The following is a 14,599-nucleotide window of genomic DNA, read 5'->3' as shown; positions in this document are numbered from 1 at the left end:
AGGGCACGCTCTAATGTTTGGCTGGTTGCGTGATGTCTCATTTATCCTATTTATGGACAGCGGCTATACGAAGTGAACTCATATTCAAGGGATTTGCCATTGATTGCACTTTGTCATATAATCTGCATGTATCGCCGCGCTCCTAACCCATGACTCCCTCCCTCCCTCCCTCCCTCAGTTTCCGTTCTCGCTCGACATGGGTCCGTACACGGAGGACGGGGTGACGGCGGCCCAGGCGGCCCCGGCGCCGCCCTCCGGCTCTGGAGACGCGCGCCGCTCCACCAGCCGACAGACGGCGCAGAAGCCGCCGCCCATGATGTACGAGTTGGTGGGAGTGGTGGTGCACAGCGGCCAGGCCAGCGCCGGACACTACTACAGCTATGTCAAGGACCGCAGGTGGGTAGCGGGATATTCATTATTCAGATCTGGGTGGTCTGTTGGCTTCAGATCTGGTGGTTGAGAGACTGAGATATTCACAGTAATTGGGAATGGGGAGGACGTTTGACGGTTGGGGGTTCAGAGTTCGGGTGGATATTGAATGCAAAGAGTCGTGTCGTGTTCGGATGAGATCCGCCAGTTTCATTTTCGAGGTGCAGCGAGGTGTGATGCAGTCGTCAGATCTTGGCGCAGATCTTGGTAGACCTCATGCTTCTCCGTATAAAAAGTATCTTTCTGTTTTATCTTTGCCAAGGTGCGTGCTTTCTGGTAACAGTCAAGTGTTACATGGCCAGCTGGTTTTGCGTGGTGATGCAGTCAACAACTAGCCGATTTTCTGACCATTCCCCGGCCGCACCTTGTGCAGGGGCTCGTCTCTGTCGAATCCGAACAAGGGCAAGTGGTACAAGTTCAACGACACCACCGTGGAGCCGGTCGAGATGACGGACGAGTTCCTCGAGCAGGAGTGCTTCGGCGGCACCTACAAGGTCAAGGTCTCAGACTCAGCAAAGTCCAAATGGGGTGAGTAAAGAATGGGCTGCTGCAGTGGCGCCGGGAGGAATTACTGGGGCGAAACTGCATATGGTTGCGGTATTCAGTGTTTACTGCTTAGTATTCAAGTGCCGCAAGCAGTTGCAGCTGTTTTTTATGTGATTTTACTATATACCTATTAGTTTTCGTGTAGCACCTATACGAGTTATCGTTGATTATGACCCGTCTCGCCACTTCACTGTCCCGTCTGTTTTTGTTGTGGGACACGCCATTTTCGTTATCTTTCCGTGCGCAATTATTTCATAACCAGCATAAGTTATCCTTTAACAGCTCAGCTGTCCCGCTTGTCTCCGTGTCTGCACATCGCGAGCTCCCTCCCCCCTCCCCGCGGATAATTTCACTCTCCCTCTCACCGCACCACGCGCCTGCCACCCAGGTCCTGCCGAGGCGCTGCCCGAGACCCGACTCCGCTACTGGAACGGCTACATGCTCTTCTACGAGCAGGTCAACGACCGGCTCAAGACGCCGCGCACGCCCAGGAAGAGCATGTCGGCCAGCAGGGTGTCGCAGCGGCAGAACAGGTGGGTGCGAGTGGGGGTGGGGATGGTGGAATGAAATGAATTGTGGTACGCATGCCAAGCGTTGGAAGAGTAACAGCAGGCGGCAGGAGCATTTCTTTGTGAACCTTAATATCAACGGTCGCTATGTGTAGAGACCATTCTAGTGTTCGTTTCATTTTGTTCAACATCCCCAAATACCGTCTGGACTGGAGTTGACTTTTCCTCCGTGTGACCCTCAGCCGGCCGATGAGCCGAAGGAACGAGGACAGTCTGTGCCAGCTGACGGAGCTGGTACAGCGGGGAGACGAGACGGAACTGTTTCCCGACCACATGCCCTCGGCAATACACCAGGTGAGCTCATACAGATAGGAGCTGACGGGACTGAACTGTTCGAAACCAGTGGAATCGGTACTGCACCTGTAGCGGGGAGAATTCAAGAACAATTTAGTCTGTTCTCTGGCCAAAAGTAAGATGACCGTCAACCATCGAGGTGCAATCTGTTGGAATCGATGTGCAACATTTTCTTTGAATGCTTCTGTCTGCTTACGACAAAATCATCTCCTTTGCTGCCTGCAGGTTGTTCGTGATACGAACCTAAAGTTTCTGCAGAACAGGGAGATCTACAGCGACGAGTACTTCACCTTCGTGTACGACCTCGTCACGTGCAATATCGTAAGTTCGCCCTACCATTTTTGCGGCCATCATACCTCAACGTCTTCCTCCGCGTTTCTGTTTCGTGCTATTTTACTTTTGCGAAATTTCTGTCATTGTTTATGTAAATGTTTGCTTGATCCACACTTGCCACCTCCCTAAAATCGACCCCAGGTTTTGATAACTGTCTCCATATTTCTCCATACCGTCCACAGAACAACCCGAACCCGTCGCTGGCGGTGCCCTCCATCAGCCTAGCAGTCAACTTCCTGCTACACACGTACCTGCGCTCTCGGCGCCGCTCTGCACGTGATACAGTGCGGTGGCTGACCACGGTCCGGGAGCTGGCCGACCGACAGCCCGCCGCCGCCGCCTGGATGCTGCGCTTCCTGGCCGGAGACGAGGGGCAGAAAAACTTCCGGTGAGGCCGACAGTGGGGAGAGTAGGGTGGGGTTGGTGTGTGGGCAAACGGACGGGGCATTGTAGTGGGATGCGGGACTTATGGTTTATAAATTTAATGTGGATGATGTAGTGATGCTTCGCTTTGAATATCACTCATCGATACATTGCAGCTGATCTTAGCGAGCTTGTTTAGGGTTTTTCTGACTTCTAGCAAATGCAGACTGTTTTTTCCGTTTTCATAGTAATTTAGGGATCTCGCCTGCTGCCTCACAGGTGTCTGAGTATCCCCTCTAATTTGGCAGGCCGTACCTGTTGGTGTGCGACAACTCGTCCGTGCGCTCCGACTTCACTCAGCTGATCATGATCGCGCTGAAGGCGCACGGCTACCACGGCGGAACGGCGGTGAGTACCGAATACCGACCGACGCGGGTGGTGGGCTTCAACATATGACGGTATCGACTCGCAGCTTGATCTACATATTACTGGTAGTCCTCGGAGGTGCCTTCACTCAGTGCTCTCGCTAAATGACCTTTTCTAACAGACGTGCTCTGTACTGAATGTATAGTTATACCATGTGCTGTCCATGTATTATGTGGCTGGCCTGCCGCCAGGGGCGATGTCGGCCGAATGCGTGCCCAATATCTTCACTCTTCAGTACTCGCTCCTGAGTCCTTTTCATTTTACATCCACGACTTTTAGCTGACATCCCTTTTCCACCCCGTCCACAGGAGGACAGGGACGTTCGGGAGCTCCTCAGCGCTCTGGTGGAGAAACACTTCCCCGACAGTATACGCACGTGCTCGCAGTACTTCTCCCTGCTGCTAGAGTACGCCAACATGGTACGGGACGCCAGGACGGTTCGAATGGGCTGGGAGGATATTGTGGGCTGTTTGATTTGGGGTTGGGTAATAGTTGTTAGCGCTGGTTGTGTTGTTGTTGCTGTTTTTCTTGTTTTAGGGGACATCTTAGCTACGAAATGTCGAAGCTAAAATGTCTTCTGATGCTTCGCAGCATCATATTTATGAGATGTCCTGTATGACCGAGAGTAGAAGTGGTAGGACCAGTATAACGCCTTTTGGGGCGACTAAAGGAGCGAGCGAGAGGGTGAGCCTTGCACGTGCGAAATTTCGACGAGGTACCTCCAGCTGACTTGTGCACGGCACCCTACTAACCGGTCTCTAGCGATGTGCCAAATTTGAGCACAATCGGCCCAGCCGTTCTCGAGATCTGGAAGCGGCACCCTGCACGTGCGCACGTGCAAAATGGGTCCCAACTGAGTTTTGCACGGCACCCTACTAACCGGTCCCTAACCATGTGCCAAATTTGAGCGCCATCGGTCCAGCCGTTCTCGAGATCTGGAATCGACCCCTGCACGTGCGCACGTGCAGCAGCACCCCAACTCTGGCACATGGATATGCATTGCCTAGTGGGTGCCTACCTACATGCCAACTTTCAGCGCAATCGGCCAAGTAGTTACCGAGATATTGCAACAATTACAAAAGTGACACCTCTTAGTTTTGCACGTGGCACGTGCATAAGGGGTCACCCACATGCATCGGCAATAGTCCAATACTTGGTAGAAGGAATGAAGCTACCCTACAAAAATTACCGCATGTAAATCGGTCAAGTGGTTGCTGAGATATAAGCGTCGCAGAATCGTGACCACGGCCGGCCGGCCGCTCATACTCAGAAATTTCCGTTAATCTAAGGAAAGACTACGCTCGCTTCGCTCGCTCCGTAATTAATTTTTTTGCGCATCTCTGCGCCTCTGACCCGCCTCCATGTCTGTCTTTGTCACAGGGCTCGGCGCAGTGCGACCACCTGCTGTCGCTGGACCTGTTCCCGCGCCTGGTCTCGTTCCTGCTCGGCCCGGCCGGCGCCGCGCCCCGCTGGACCGTCTCGCAGACCCGGCAGCTGGGCGACCTGCACTCCCTGCTGGCTCGGCTGGTGCTCGCCCGACTCCCGGCGCCGCTGCCGGTGGACCCGTCCTCGCCGCTGTCCTCCCTGCCCTCCTCGCCGCTGTCCTCTGAGGACCCCGCCGCCGAGCGGCCGGCCACGCCGCTCCCCCCTCGCGTCGACGCGGCCTCGGCCGCCGTGGAGACGCCCGAGGGCCTGCTGTACGGCCCGCGGGCCGACGACTATGTGCGTGAAGTGCTCACGGCGCTCAGAGACACCAGCTGGAGACCGGAGCTGGTGGTGCGGCTCCTGGTGACCGCCAGTCGGGAGCAGCGCCGCTTCAGCGAGCGGCTCGTCACTGCCATCATGGTGAGTGACGGGGGAGGAGAGAGGGACGGGGACTTAAGTAATGGTTGGATGGCGTTCAAAGGATTGAGTGGGGGGGGGGGGGGGTACTGAAAAGGTTCGTTCAGCATTTCATTTGAGACTTTTAGTGACAGCCGGACCAGGGACCTTTCTGCTCTCTAATTAATATTGTCTAGTTTCTTTTTATTTTTCTCGAGTGTTGCTCGCGCTCGCCATTCATTCGTAGAACCTGACTAGCGTCTTCACGAGCACATTTTAGACATAGTAGTAGGAAGTTGGACGTTGCGATGCCAGTCCTGATTGGGCCTCACCTGTAAAGAACGGGTTTCGGTTCTCACCTGGCACTCCGGTCCTGTGGCGCAATGGATAACGCGTCTGACTACGGATCAGAAGATTCCAGGTTCGAATCCTGGCAGGATCGTACCTTTGAAGTGGGGTGTCATGTTACAGGGGTGTTTTCCCCGCAAGTTTTAAATTTTCAGTCGAAGATTTGATTGAAGGTATGCGACCCTTGTATATTTCCTTCAAAAAAGAATGCTGATAATTGCTGATAATTTCTCTGAAACACTCCGTACACCTGTACCGTTTTCGGTGCCGGCCGCGTGCAGTTCCCACACCACCGCTTTGCCTGCCGTTTCAGCGGAGTTTCGGCTCCATTCCGTGTAACGAGCTGCGCCACCTGAGTCTGACACTGGGCGAGCTGGTCTCACTGGAGGACAGCTGTCAGAGGCAGCGGCTCGATATCATACTGGAGGGAGTTCCCGCCCAGGAGCCGGCAGAGCCCGTCGAGGGCATGCTGGGTAAGTGTGGAAGGCGGTACGGAGCTTGGAGAAGGGACGGAGTGGGATATGCTGGTCTTATGCTGTGGGGTCCGGATATCGAAATGTACGTTTAGAAAGATAGTTTGTAAGTTTTATTTTACAACAAAATTTGATTGATCGAGCGTGTATGTCATTTTACTTCGAATATGCCGACCGACCTATCCGTTTTAACATTTTTGGCGATTATGACTTTTGGACAAAGCAAGCGCGAGCGGTTATCATTTTGGCACATTTGGCCTTGGACCTTCCGGACAATGGACGTTGTGATACTTGGTTTAAATGAACAAAAAACGGACATTGAACCTCGGAGGATCTAGAGAGACGATTTTGCTTTCGTCGGGGACTAATTAGTGTGCACATTATGTGACATCTACAAAAAGAAGATATGAGGATACTGGCTAGCATTTACTTGAAGAAATTTAGAGTCCTTAATCACTTAATTAAAAAAGGTGGCTTGAGCCTTAAAATGTAATTGCTAATGCCGACAAATCCATCGCTCTTTTCACAATTACGCCCGTGGCTCAGCTCTCTTACCCCTCCCACAGGTATGATCCGTCTGACGTCCGGCGCCAACTCGCGGCGCGCCTACCAGTGTATCAAGTTCCTGGTGTCCGCGGCGGCGCGCAGCGGCGGCCTGAAGGCCCGCCTCCTATCAGCCACCGAGCGCTGGCTCTGGGCCATCCAGTGGTTGCGCAGTCAGATGACCGAGCTGGGAGAGCTCTGGGACGCGCCCGACTCGGCCGCAGCCGACAGCAATGACGACTCGAGTGGCAGGATGTTCCGACGTACCACCAGCGCCCAGGTGCGTGGGGCGGGCTGGACGGCAGGGTGCAGGATGCTCCGACGTACCACCAGCGCTTGGTGCGTGGGGCGGGGGGGGGAGGGGCAGGATGTTCCGACGTACAGGTCTCGCGGGTTTTAGCGGTAGGTGGCTCGGCGACCGGGAGGGCAACCAGTTCCGCCTCTGTATCGGTGACCATTTGCTCCGCCCAGTTACTCGCGAGTGCGTACTACGACACATAGTAAAGTGGGGAGGGGAGGGTTAGAGTGGCAGCCTGCGTTGAGGCTAGAACCGGTTTCTGTCGTCTGGGCTGGCGACACGGCATGCGGTCAGGGGACGGGGAAAGGTCAGAGGTCACTCACAATGTGCAGTACCGCGTCCTGTCCTCTCTGCGTGCTGACCAGCGCACGACCTCGGCCGTGCGTTGGCCAATCGGCATTGAACGGTCAAGGCCACCAGTAGCCAGCGGGCGGGGTGAGCCGACAGCGTGCCGATCCATAGTCGTCCAAAGTTTTAGCCGCTTACCATGGAGGCCGGGAGACGACTGTAATGCTATTGCCTATTTCATGGGAACAGTTCTGTCATTTAACCGTGACCTGCTGAGACTGGAGGTCGTTTCACACCAAAGTTTTGTTTTCTGCTGCACTATATTTTGAAAACTTTGTCACAAAACTGACCAAGAAATAGTTATGTTGTATGAATGAAATTACATCACTTTCAAAAAGAAACTAGGCGTAAACGTTTGAGTCTGCACATCACTGTTATCTGTTGTTTTTTCGGTTATTATTAGAACAAAAACAATGTGAGCCGCTACAAAAGCAAAAAATAAAATGGAATATTCCATAACTCGCACCCATATTGGTGTTCTCGCAGGCGTTAACGTATGGGCGGGGTGGATCAGACCTCACAGTTGATCGGCTTCTGATCAAACTAGAGCTTCATGAAAAGAAGGAACATGTTGCACGTGACGAGAGGAAGCCGATGATACCCAATTTTTTAATCATACGTCAATCGATAACCATAGGTCATACGTTGACCTTCCAAGTCAGGTTAATTACCCAAAAGTCGGAAGGATCGATCGAGACCTGCCTAGAAGAGCGTGTTGTGAGCTTTTATGGTGCTTTCGGTATGAGAGAGAGAGAGAGAGAGAGAGATAGAGGGAGGGAGGGAGAGAGAGAGAGAGAGAGAGAGAGAGAGAGAGAGAGAGAGAGAGAGAGAGAGAGAGAGAGAGAGAGAGAGAGAGAGAGAGAGAGAGAGAGAGAGAGAGAGAGAGAGAGAGAGAGAGAGAGAGAGAGAGAGAGAGAGAGAGAGAGAGAGAGAGAGAGAGAGAGAGAGAGAGAGAGAGAGAGAGAGAGAGAGAGAGAGAGAGAGAGAGAGAGAGAGAGAGAGAGAGAGAGAGAGAGAGAGAGAGAGAGAGAGAGAGAGAGAGAGAGAGAGAGAGAGAGAGAGAGAGAGAGAGAGAGAGAGAGAGAGAGAGAGAGAGAGAGAGAGAGAGAGAGAGAGAGAGAGAGAGAGAGAGAGAGAGAGAGAGAGAGAGAGAGAGAGAGAGAGAGAGAGAGAGAGAGAGAGAGAGAGAGAGAGAGAGAGAGAGAGAGAGAGAGAGAGAGAGAGAGAGAGAGAGAGAGAGAGAGAGAGAGAGAGAGAGAGAGAGAGAGAGAGAGAGAGAGAGAGAGGAGAGAGAGAGAGAGAGAGAGAGAGAGAGAGAGAGAGAGAGAGAGAGAGAGAGAGAGAGAGAGAGAGAGAGAGAGAGAGAGAGAGAGAGAGAGAGAGAGAGAGAGAGAGAGAGAGAGAGAGAGAGAGAGAGAGAGAGAGAGAGAGAGAGAGAGAGAGAGAGAGAGAGAGAGAGAGAGAGAGAGATAAATTAGCCTTCTTAGAAAACGGTCGGTATATGTATTTATGCGACAATACACGAAACTAAAATGAATCTTAATCCTTCTCACAGCTAGCCTGTTCAACGTATTTCCATTTCTATCGCTAATGACCTCGCCTTTAGGCCATGTGACCCGGCAGCTAAACTGCGGATATTCTGGGGGCGTGGAAACCTTGACGATTGACTGTGCCGCAATGTCACCCCGTGGTTATAAACCTGGCTAGATCGGCTCCATGCGCTCAGCAGATCGGCAAATTTGTAGTTAAAGGGACCCTCCCACCTTCAAAAAAGTTAATGAATTGGCATGAAAGTGATGTCGCTCGGTTCAGAAAGAGCAAAAACGAATACCTACCAAATTTCATCGAAAAATATTCACCGGTTTTCAAGATATTATACTTTTACTTTTGTTTACTTTTTGGGATCTCCGCTGCTCCTAGCGACTTTATTTGAAAGTGCGGCATTTGTTGCGCGCAAAGCAGCATATACCACCGCGTGCTACAAAACGTTTTAGTCAAACATTTAACGGACGTTCGAAAGCCTGATGACGTCATCAGATTCCCGTAATGGTTAAGAGATAGGGACCACGCTGGTCCCACCCTGCAAGTAAAGGGAAGAAATTTCTTGAACACCATAAAGCTGCGGGGGTTGCGACCAGGATAAATGGTGGTTTCTGAGCCTGGCCGCAAACTTGGCTGTCTCAACTCAAAACTAATGTTAAGGTGGGAGGGTCCCTTTTAAACAGTCCTGAAGGCACCGGCCAAGTAAGCCACAGGGGACCAAACATTATTTCACATGTTAGGACGTTTCTAATTTCACGAGTCTAGAAATGAGCGGTTAACCCACGAGCCGCTGGGAGGGGGGGGGGGCATAAAGTTGCTCCCCCCTTTACGTTTTGTGGAATATCTCCGAAACCTGATGACTGATGAGTTACGAACGTGAAACTTAGCAAAACTTGGCGTGTCATTTCACATGGGATTGACACCAAATTGGAACACAACCTCGGTTATAGGTATTCAGGAAGATGTGTGCAAAGTTTCTCTTCTCATCTCTTCATTTTGCGACGATATCGTCGCAGAAGTAAAAGGGGGCAACTGTTGCCCCCCTCCCCCCCAGCGGCCGGCGGGTGGCGCGGAGGCCCAGCGGCCGCCGGGGTAATGAGACCTGACACGCCGAATATCCATTCTGGCCTAAACATAATGGGCTCTAAAAAGTGGTCACAGACCAATGACCATTTTGGTCAGGGTCATTAAATTTTCAGGGTAGGTGTAAAATATCAAATTGCGGATGGCCTGAACTTATCCTGACTCCTGACCGCATGGATATCTATTTACTTATGGTAAAAAAATAACTTACGGCACTGAAAGCTTCGCAGCTATCCGCCACTTTCTACTACGCCAGTTATTCAGGAAAAACTGAGGAGAGGGGTTTATTTTATCACCCCTAGTAAGAGGTAGGGTTTGAATTCCATTAAAAGTAAACGGTAACATCGAAAATAGCATTTCTTTTATATTTCTAAAAATATGGTGGGTTCTTTCGTAATGCTAATAAATGTTTATTAGGTAAAAATAATTTAAGCTGACCATGGCACGACATTTCCAATCTATTTTAAACCTAAACCACCATCCCGTTCGTTCTAGCCCCTCCTGCCTGCCGTCCCCCCCCCCCCCACACCACCACACCGGCTGAGTAACAAGGCTGAGGCGAGCGCCTCCCCTTCATGTGCGCCAAATAGCGCCGGGCTCTCGTGACCTCTGGCCTCACCGCCCGAGGGCTCGGCCGCTGTCCAAGGACGCCCTGCGCGGCGGGCCGCAGTGATAGCCTCTGCCGAGTCCCGTCTCTATCCACCGTTCACCACGCGCTGGATTCATTCATGCCTCTATGTTTCAGCGTCCTACTCGTTGGGTGGCACCACTGTAGTCATAGGCGACTGCAGGGAAGCCGCGGTCAGAATGCCCCAAACGGCAGATTTTGAGGTTTTCTGTAAATTTCTCCGAAACTAGCCGGCATACGATCAAACCTTTTTCCATGATCATGGTAGGGAGCTATACGAATAAATCGGTCACATCTTTAAGCCTACAAAGCTGAAGACGAAAAAGATATAGCCGGAAAGGCAAAACCTACCCTTAAAACCCGCGAGACCTGTACCACCAGCGCTCAGGTGCGTCGGGTAGGGGCGGAGCTGGGGGGAGGGGGAGGATGTCGACGTACCACCAGCGCTCAGGTGCGTGGGGCGGGGGGGGGGGAGGGGCAGGATGTTCCGACGTACCACCAGCGCTCAGGTGCGTCGGGTAGGGGCGGAGCTGGGGGGGGGGGGAGGATATTCCGACGTACCACCAGCGCTCAGGTGCTTGGGAGAGGGGTGGAGCTGGGGGGGGGGAGAGATGTGCCGACGTACCACCAGCGCTCAGGTGCGTGGGGGAGCGGCTGAGCTGGGGGGAGGGAGGGGGATGGACAGGGCCATAAGAGCACTTGAAGAGCTGAGTTCTTGGATGACTGGGAAGACAGGATGGCGTATCAGGATGTGGTGAGATTTGAGGATGAAATTAGCCGGATTTCTTCTACAATTTTGTGTCATGCCAAGCTTCTAGATAATTTCAATCTAGAAATAGCGGATAATTAATTTCGTCTTTTGTTGGAAGCAAGCTCTTTCGGCCAGAAAAGGCTATTGCATTGCTATGGGGATAGGTTATAGACATTGGGCTGTCCGGACCACCGACGGTGCGCCGCAGCGGCAGAAAACTGTCCCGGTGGAATGTGAATGCCCCGATGGGACAGCCCTCGTTGCCGCTCAAACGGTCACTTCGAAGAGGATTTGTCCCCACCACGGTTGTCTGGTGGGGATGACAGCCAGCCAGGACAAAGGAATAATAGGGGGGGGGGGGGTGCGAATAGGTTGGTCCTGAACAAGGCAAGGACGGATGGCTGATTTTCTGGAAGTTGGTTTTCAACGCCACGGAGTATGTACACATTTCCCCTCTCCTCCCCTTTTTATTGCACTGTCAAGCCCATTTAAAGGCTGCCAATTTGCTTTGCCATCTCTGTCTATGTTACCGTCCTGACTGCCCCTCATGTTACAGATGACCCTGGACGAGTGCTCGCGGCTCTTCACCGTCGAGGATGCCGAGATGGAGATCGTCTCTGGCGGCGGGGACGTCAACTAGAGCTTCTCCCACCGACCGGTTGAGGCGTCAGCTGCTCTCTCGATCACTGCCGTCGCGGCCTTCTGGTCCGGCCGACCGTGACGGTATGGCTGGCTGGTGGCTGAGAACGCGTGTGCCTTGCTGCTCGGGTACTGGTGTGGCGCTGCAATCAGGTCATGTCAGGTCGGGCTGGAAGGCTAGCTGTAGTCTGGCGATTTATGGTGTGCTGCCAGGTCAGGTCCAGGTTTCGTTCAAACAGTTGATGTCTGATGCATGTGCGAAGGTGCTGTGGTGAGGGCTGAGTCAGAAAGGCTGGTGTTTGCTACAGAAGCTGGTGATTGTTACGGCGGTGTCTCTTATGGATGTGGGCTGGGTGATGAGACTGCACATATCAGTAGGAACGGCCCTGCCTAGCCGGGCCAAGTCACTGGCTGAGAGTCTTCGTCAAGCAATCGTACACGGCGCGAGAGTGATTGTGATCGGAACGATGCACGTTAAGTTTCACGTCAGGTGGGATGCTATAGGTGGCGCCCTCGTCGACTCAGTATAGGTGGCGCCAGTATCGCGGCGGAGCCCGTTCCTACCTCTGCCGCCATATTGTTCGATACGCACCTCGCAGGGCGAGTATCCCTCCCACTCATTGGGTTTTAGCGACGGACTTGACACGTTCATAGTTAGTCGGAGCCTTCGAATCCGAGACACGTTTTCTACAAACTGCGGTACAACAGTGGTGCCATGTTTTGATGGAGTCTGAAGCCTGTTGTTTGTTGATGATAGCCCGCTCGCCGCGACCATTAGAAGGCGGGAAAAATGGCGGCCGTTTGGCGCAAAGTTTGTATGTACTGTTGCGGATCGATACGAAAGTGAGCGGACATTTTGTGCTACGCTGACACGAATACATTGTTACTTGTATCATTTGATTCAGTTTTTTTTACGAGATTCGGCTCGCGACACGCACCTTGACGGATTTCCGGTACCTATATTTTGAACCCATAAGACTATTTTATTTACTTTTGAGACTTGTGTTATAATCTAGAGACCGTGGAAAATATGACAATTCTGCTGGAATTATTTCAATGCTTACCTTTCCTCAGCGGTTTGGCTTTAAACGTTTGCGGCAGTGTGGACCGCGCGGGTAGCGGCCAGATGACTGGCCACCATCGTTGCTACACCGATATAGGTATGTACGGGGACCCGCAGTGGCTACTGTACAGCGACCCTGAGTAAATTATCCCAACACCCTCACAGTGAACAATGATAAGCTGTTAGAGGGCACGCACAGAAAACCTCAGCTGCTCTTGTACAGGGACCGGCAGTCGATATCAATGTCATCGGTTGTTACTGGACAGGACAGACGGTTAGACTTGGGGTTCGTGTACAGTAGCAACTGCCTCCCGTACCGTACCACGGCTGGCTGAGCGCGGCGATTGCTCTCTTGTAGGTGAGTAGATGCAGACGGTTTTCGTCACTTTTCGCTTGCATGTTATCCGTAGCGTAAAAGCTCTTCTCTCAGCGGCGGGTAAGCAAAATACCTATACAACAGTCATGCGATTGCCTCTAATGGTATGGCTTTATCAATGCTCTTCATGCATAGTCGATCAGTTCCTGAATTATATGTTTGGCCATGCCTATCTGACTCGCCCCATTTTTCAGGACGATTTATATTTAATGATTCCAAGTCATGATGGCGTTTGGTGCCGTCACGCGGGTGGAGAATTGTGCTGGACTGGGGGTGCTCGAGCTCTCCCAATTCCACGCCGGCTTGGCTTTGGAGCCGCGGCCGGGCGGCGCGGGTCAAGGTCACCGCTAGGCGGCGGCGGATTTGCTGCGCCCGAGCACCCCCAGCTGGTCACAATTCTCCACCTGTGGGCCGTTATAAACGGCTTCATTCCTTAAAACTGGCGCTGCTTCAATGCGATTACGTAACACAATCAGGTGAGTCATTGTATGAAATGATCGACAAGTCGGATATGGATAATGGAATACGACATGCTGTGGGCTGTTATCTTTCATTGCGACTTACGATGGTGGATAATTGAAAACGATTTGTTGTACCTTTGTCTATCACTGCCTGTCTCTACATTTCTTATCATACAGTTCGTTTTAACTTTTTTGAATGACAAGCGTGTAATCATTCTTCAACCTACCTAAATCAACCGGGGCTTTATAACGGTTGGGCGCGGAGGCCGCCACCTTTTCGCGTGCACGGCCGCTGGCGTGGTCCCATTTTATGGCGACATTTACATATGCGGTTGCCCCGGGGCTGGACGGGAGCGACCGGAGTGCCCCATCGGCGAGCGAGGGGCGTCCTTCCGGCCCGTCCGGTGGCCGATGCATTTCGGAATTAAACGCATTAGCCACCACTCGGCCCGATGGCTTTTTATCACGCTGCGATAATTATCTACATTTGTAGGGCCGTAAATTCATATGTGTTACATGTGGCATCTAATTGACGGAAATTCAGTGCCGGCTGGACAGGCGAGGTCGCGCCGTAAAAACTGTCGTAAATTGTTAATGGTCTGGGTGACTGGGTCCGCTGTTCGGTGGTCAGAGTCAGAATGGGTGACCGGTCGGTGCCCTGGTCACACTCGGAGAGGTAACCGGTTCTGGGGAGCTGACTCGCGGGCGGGGCGACACCGAACTCGGGCGCGAGATTATCAATGACATTCCGGGAATGTTTTGGCCTCAGCTCCGGCGAACTAGGTTGGTCGTTGTGATATAAAAACATGAAGCACTGATATGGGGTTAATTCTTAAAGGGACCCTCCCACCTTAACATTAGATTTGAGTTGAGATAGCCAAAATGGGGTCCCTGGCTCACAATTACCGGTTTCGGCACTCGCAACATCGAGAAATGCCTTAAATCGGAAATATTGAATTTCAAAATTGCAGCATTTTGATTCAGAGGGGCTAATGCTTAGGTATACCCCTCTGAATGTGTGACGTCAGCGCAAATATCTAACGATTTTTAAATGTTTGACTAAAACGTTTTGTAGCACGCGGTGGTATATGCTATTTGCGCGCAACATCTGCCGCAAACGCCGCACTTCTAAAATAAAGTCGCTAGAAACAGCGGAGGTCCCAAAAAAAGTAAACAAAAGTAAAAGTCTAATATCTTGAAAACCGGTGAATATTTTTCGGTGAAATGTGGTAGATATTCGTTTTCGCTCTTTCTGAACCGAGCGA

The 14,599-nt window shown here is 52.1% G+C and overlaps 1 protein-coding gene and 1 non-coding gene across 2 annotated transcripts in view; both read left to right on the top strand.

Moving 5' to 3' along the window:
* LOC122384822 (ubiquitin carboxyl-terminal hydrolase 24-like) overlaps positions 1-12,334 on the top strand; it is a 38,559-nt gene extending 26,225 nt beyond the window's left edge. Inside the window, exons 36-47 of the mRNA XM_043372596.1 lie at positions 179-396; positions 803-957; positions 1,364-1,508; positions 1,727-1,838; positions 2,064-2,159; positions 2,354-2,559; positions 2,843-2,942; positions 3,269-3,379; positions 4,341-4,805; positions 5,443-5,602; positions 6,169-6,425; positions 11,352-12,334. Of these exons, the coding sequence (XP_043228531.1) occupies positions 179-396; positions 803-957; positions 1,364-1,508; positions 1,727-1,838; positions 2,064-2,159; positions 2,354-2,559; positions 2,843-2,942; positions 3,269-3,379; positions 4,341-4,805; positions 5,443-5,602; positions 6,169-6,425; positions 11,352-11,435 (2,109 nt within the window). The 3' untranslated portion in view covers positions 11,436-12,334. The remainder of the gene's footprint in view (positions 1-178; positions 397-802; positions 958-1,363; positions 1,509-1,726; positions 1,839-2,063; positions 2,160-2,353; positions 2,560-2,842; positions 2,943-3,268; positions 3,380-4,340; positions 4,806-5,442; positions 5,603-6,168; positions 6,426-11,351) is intronic.
* Positions 5,151-5,223, top strand: Trnar-acg. The gene has a single exon. It is a non-coding gene; the product is annotated as a tRNA-Arg (tRNA).
* Positions 12,335-14,599: the final 2,265 nt, after the last annotated feature.

The sequence above is a fragment of the Amphibalanus amphitrite genome, unplaced genomic scaffold (assembly GCF_019059575.1).
Source record: "Amphibalanus amphitrite isolate SeventyFive unplaced genomic scaffold, NRLGWU_Aamphi_draft 000199F_arrow, whole genome shotgun sequence".
Lineage (NCBI taxonomy): Eukaryota > Metazoa > Arthropoda > Thecostraca > Balanomorpha > Balanidae > Amphibalanus > Amphibalanus amphitrite.
The sequence above is the reverse complement of the archived record's forward strand: the minus strand, read 5'-3'. Positions and strand labels throughout refer to the sequence as shown.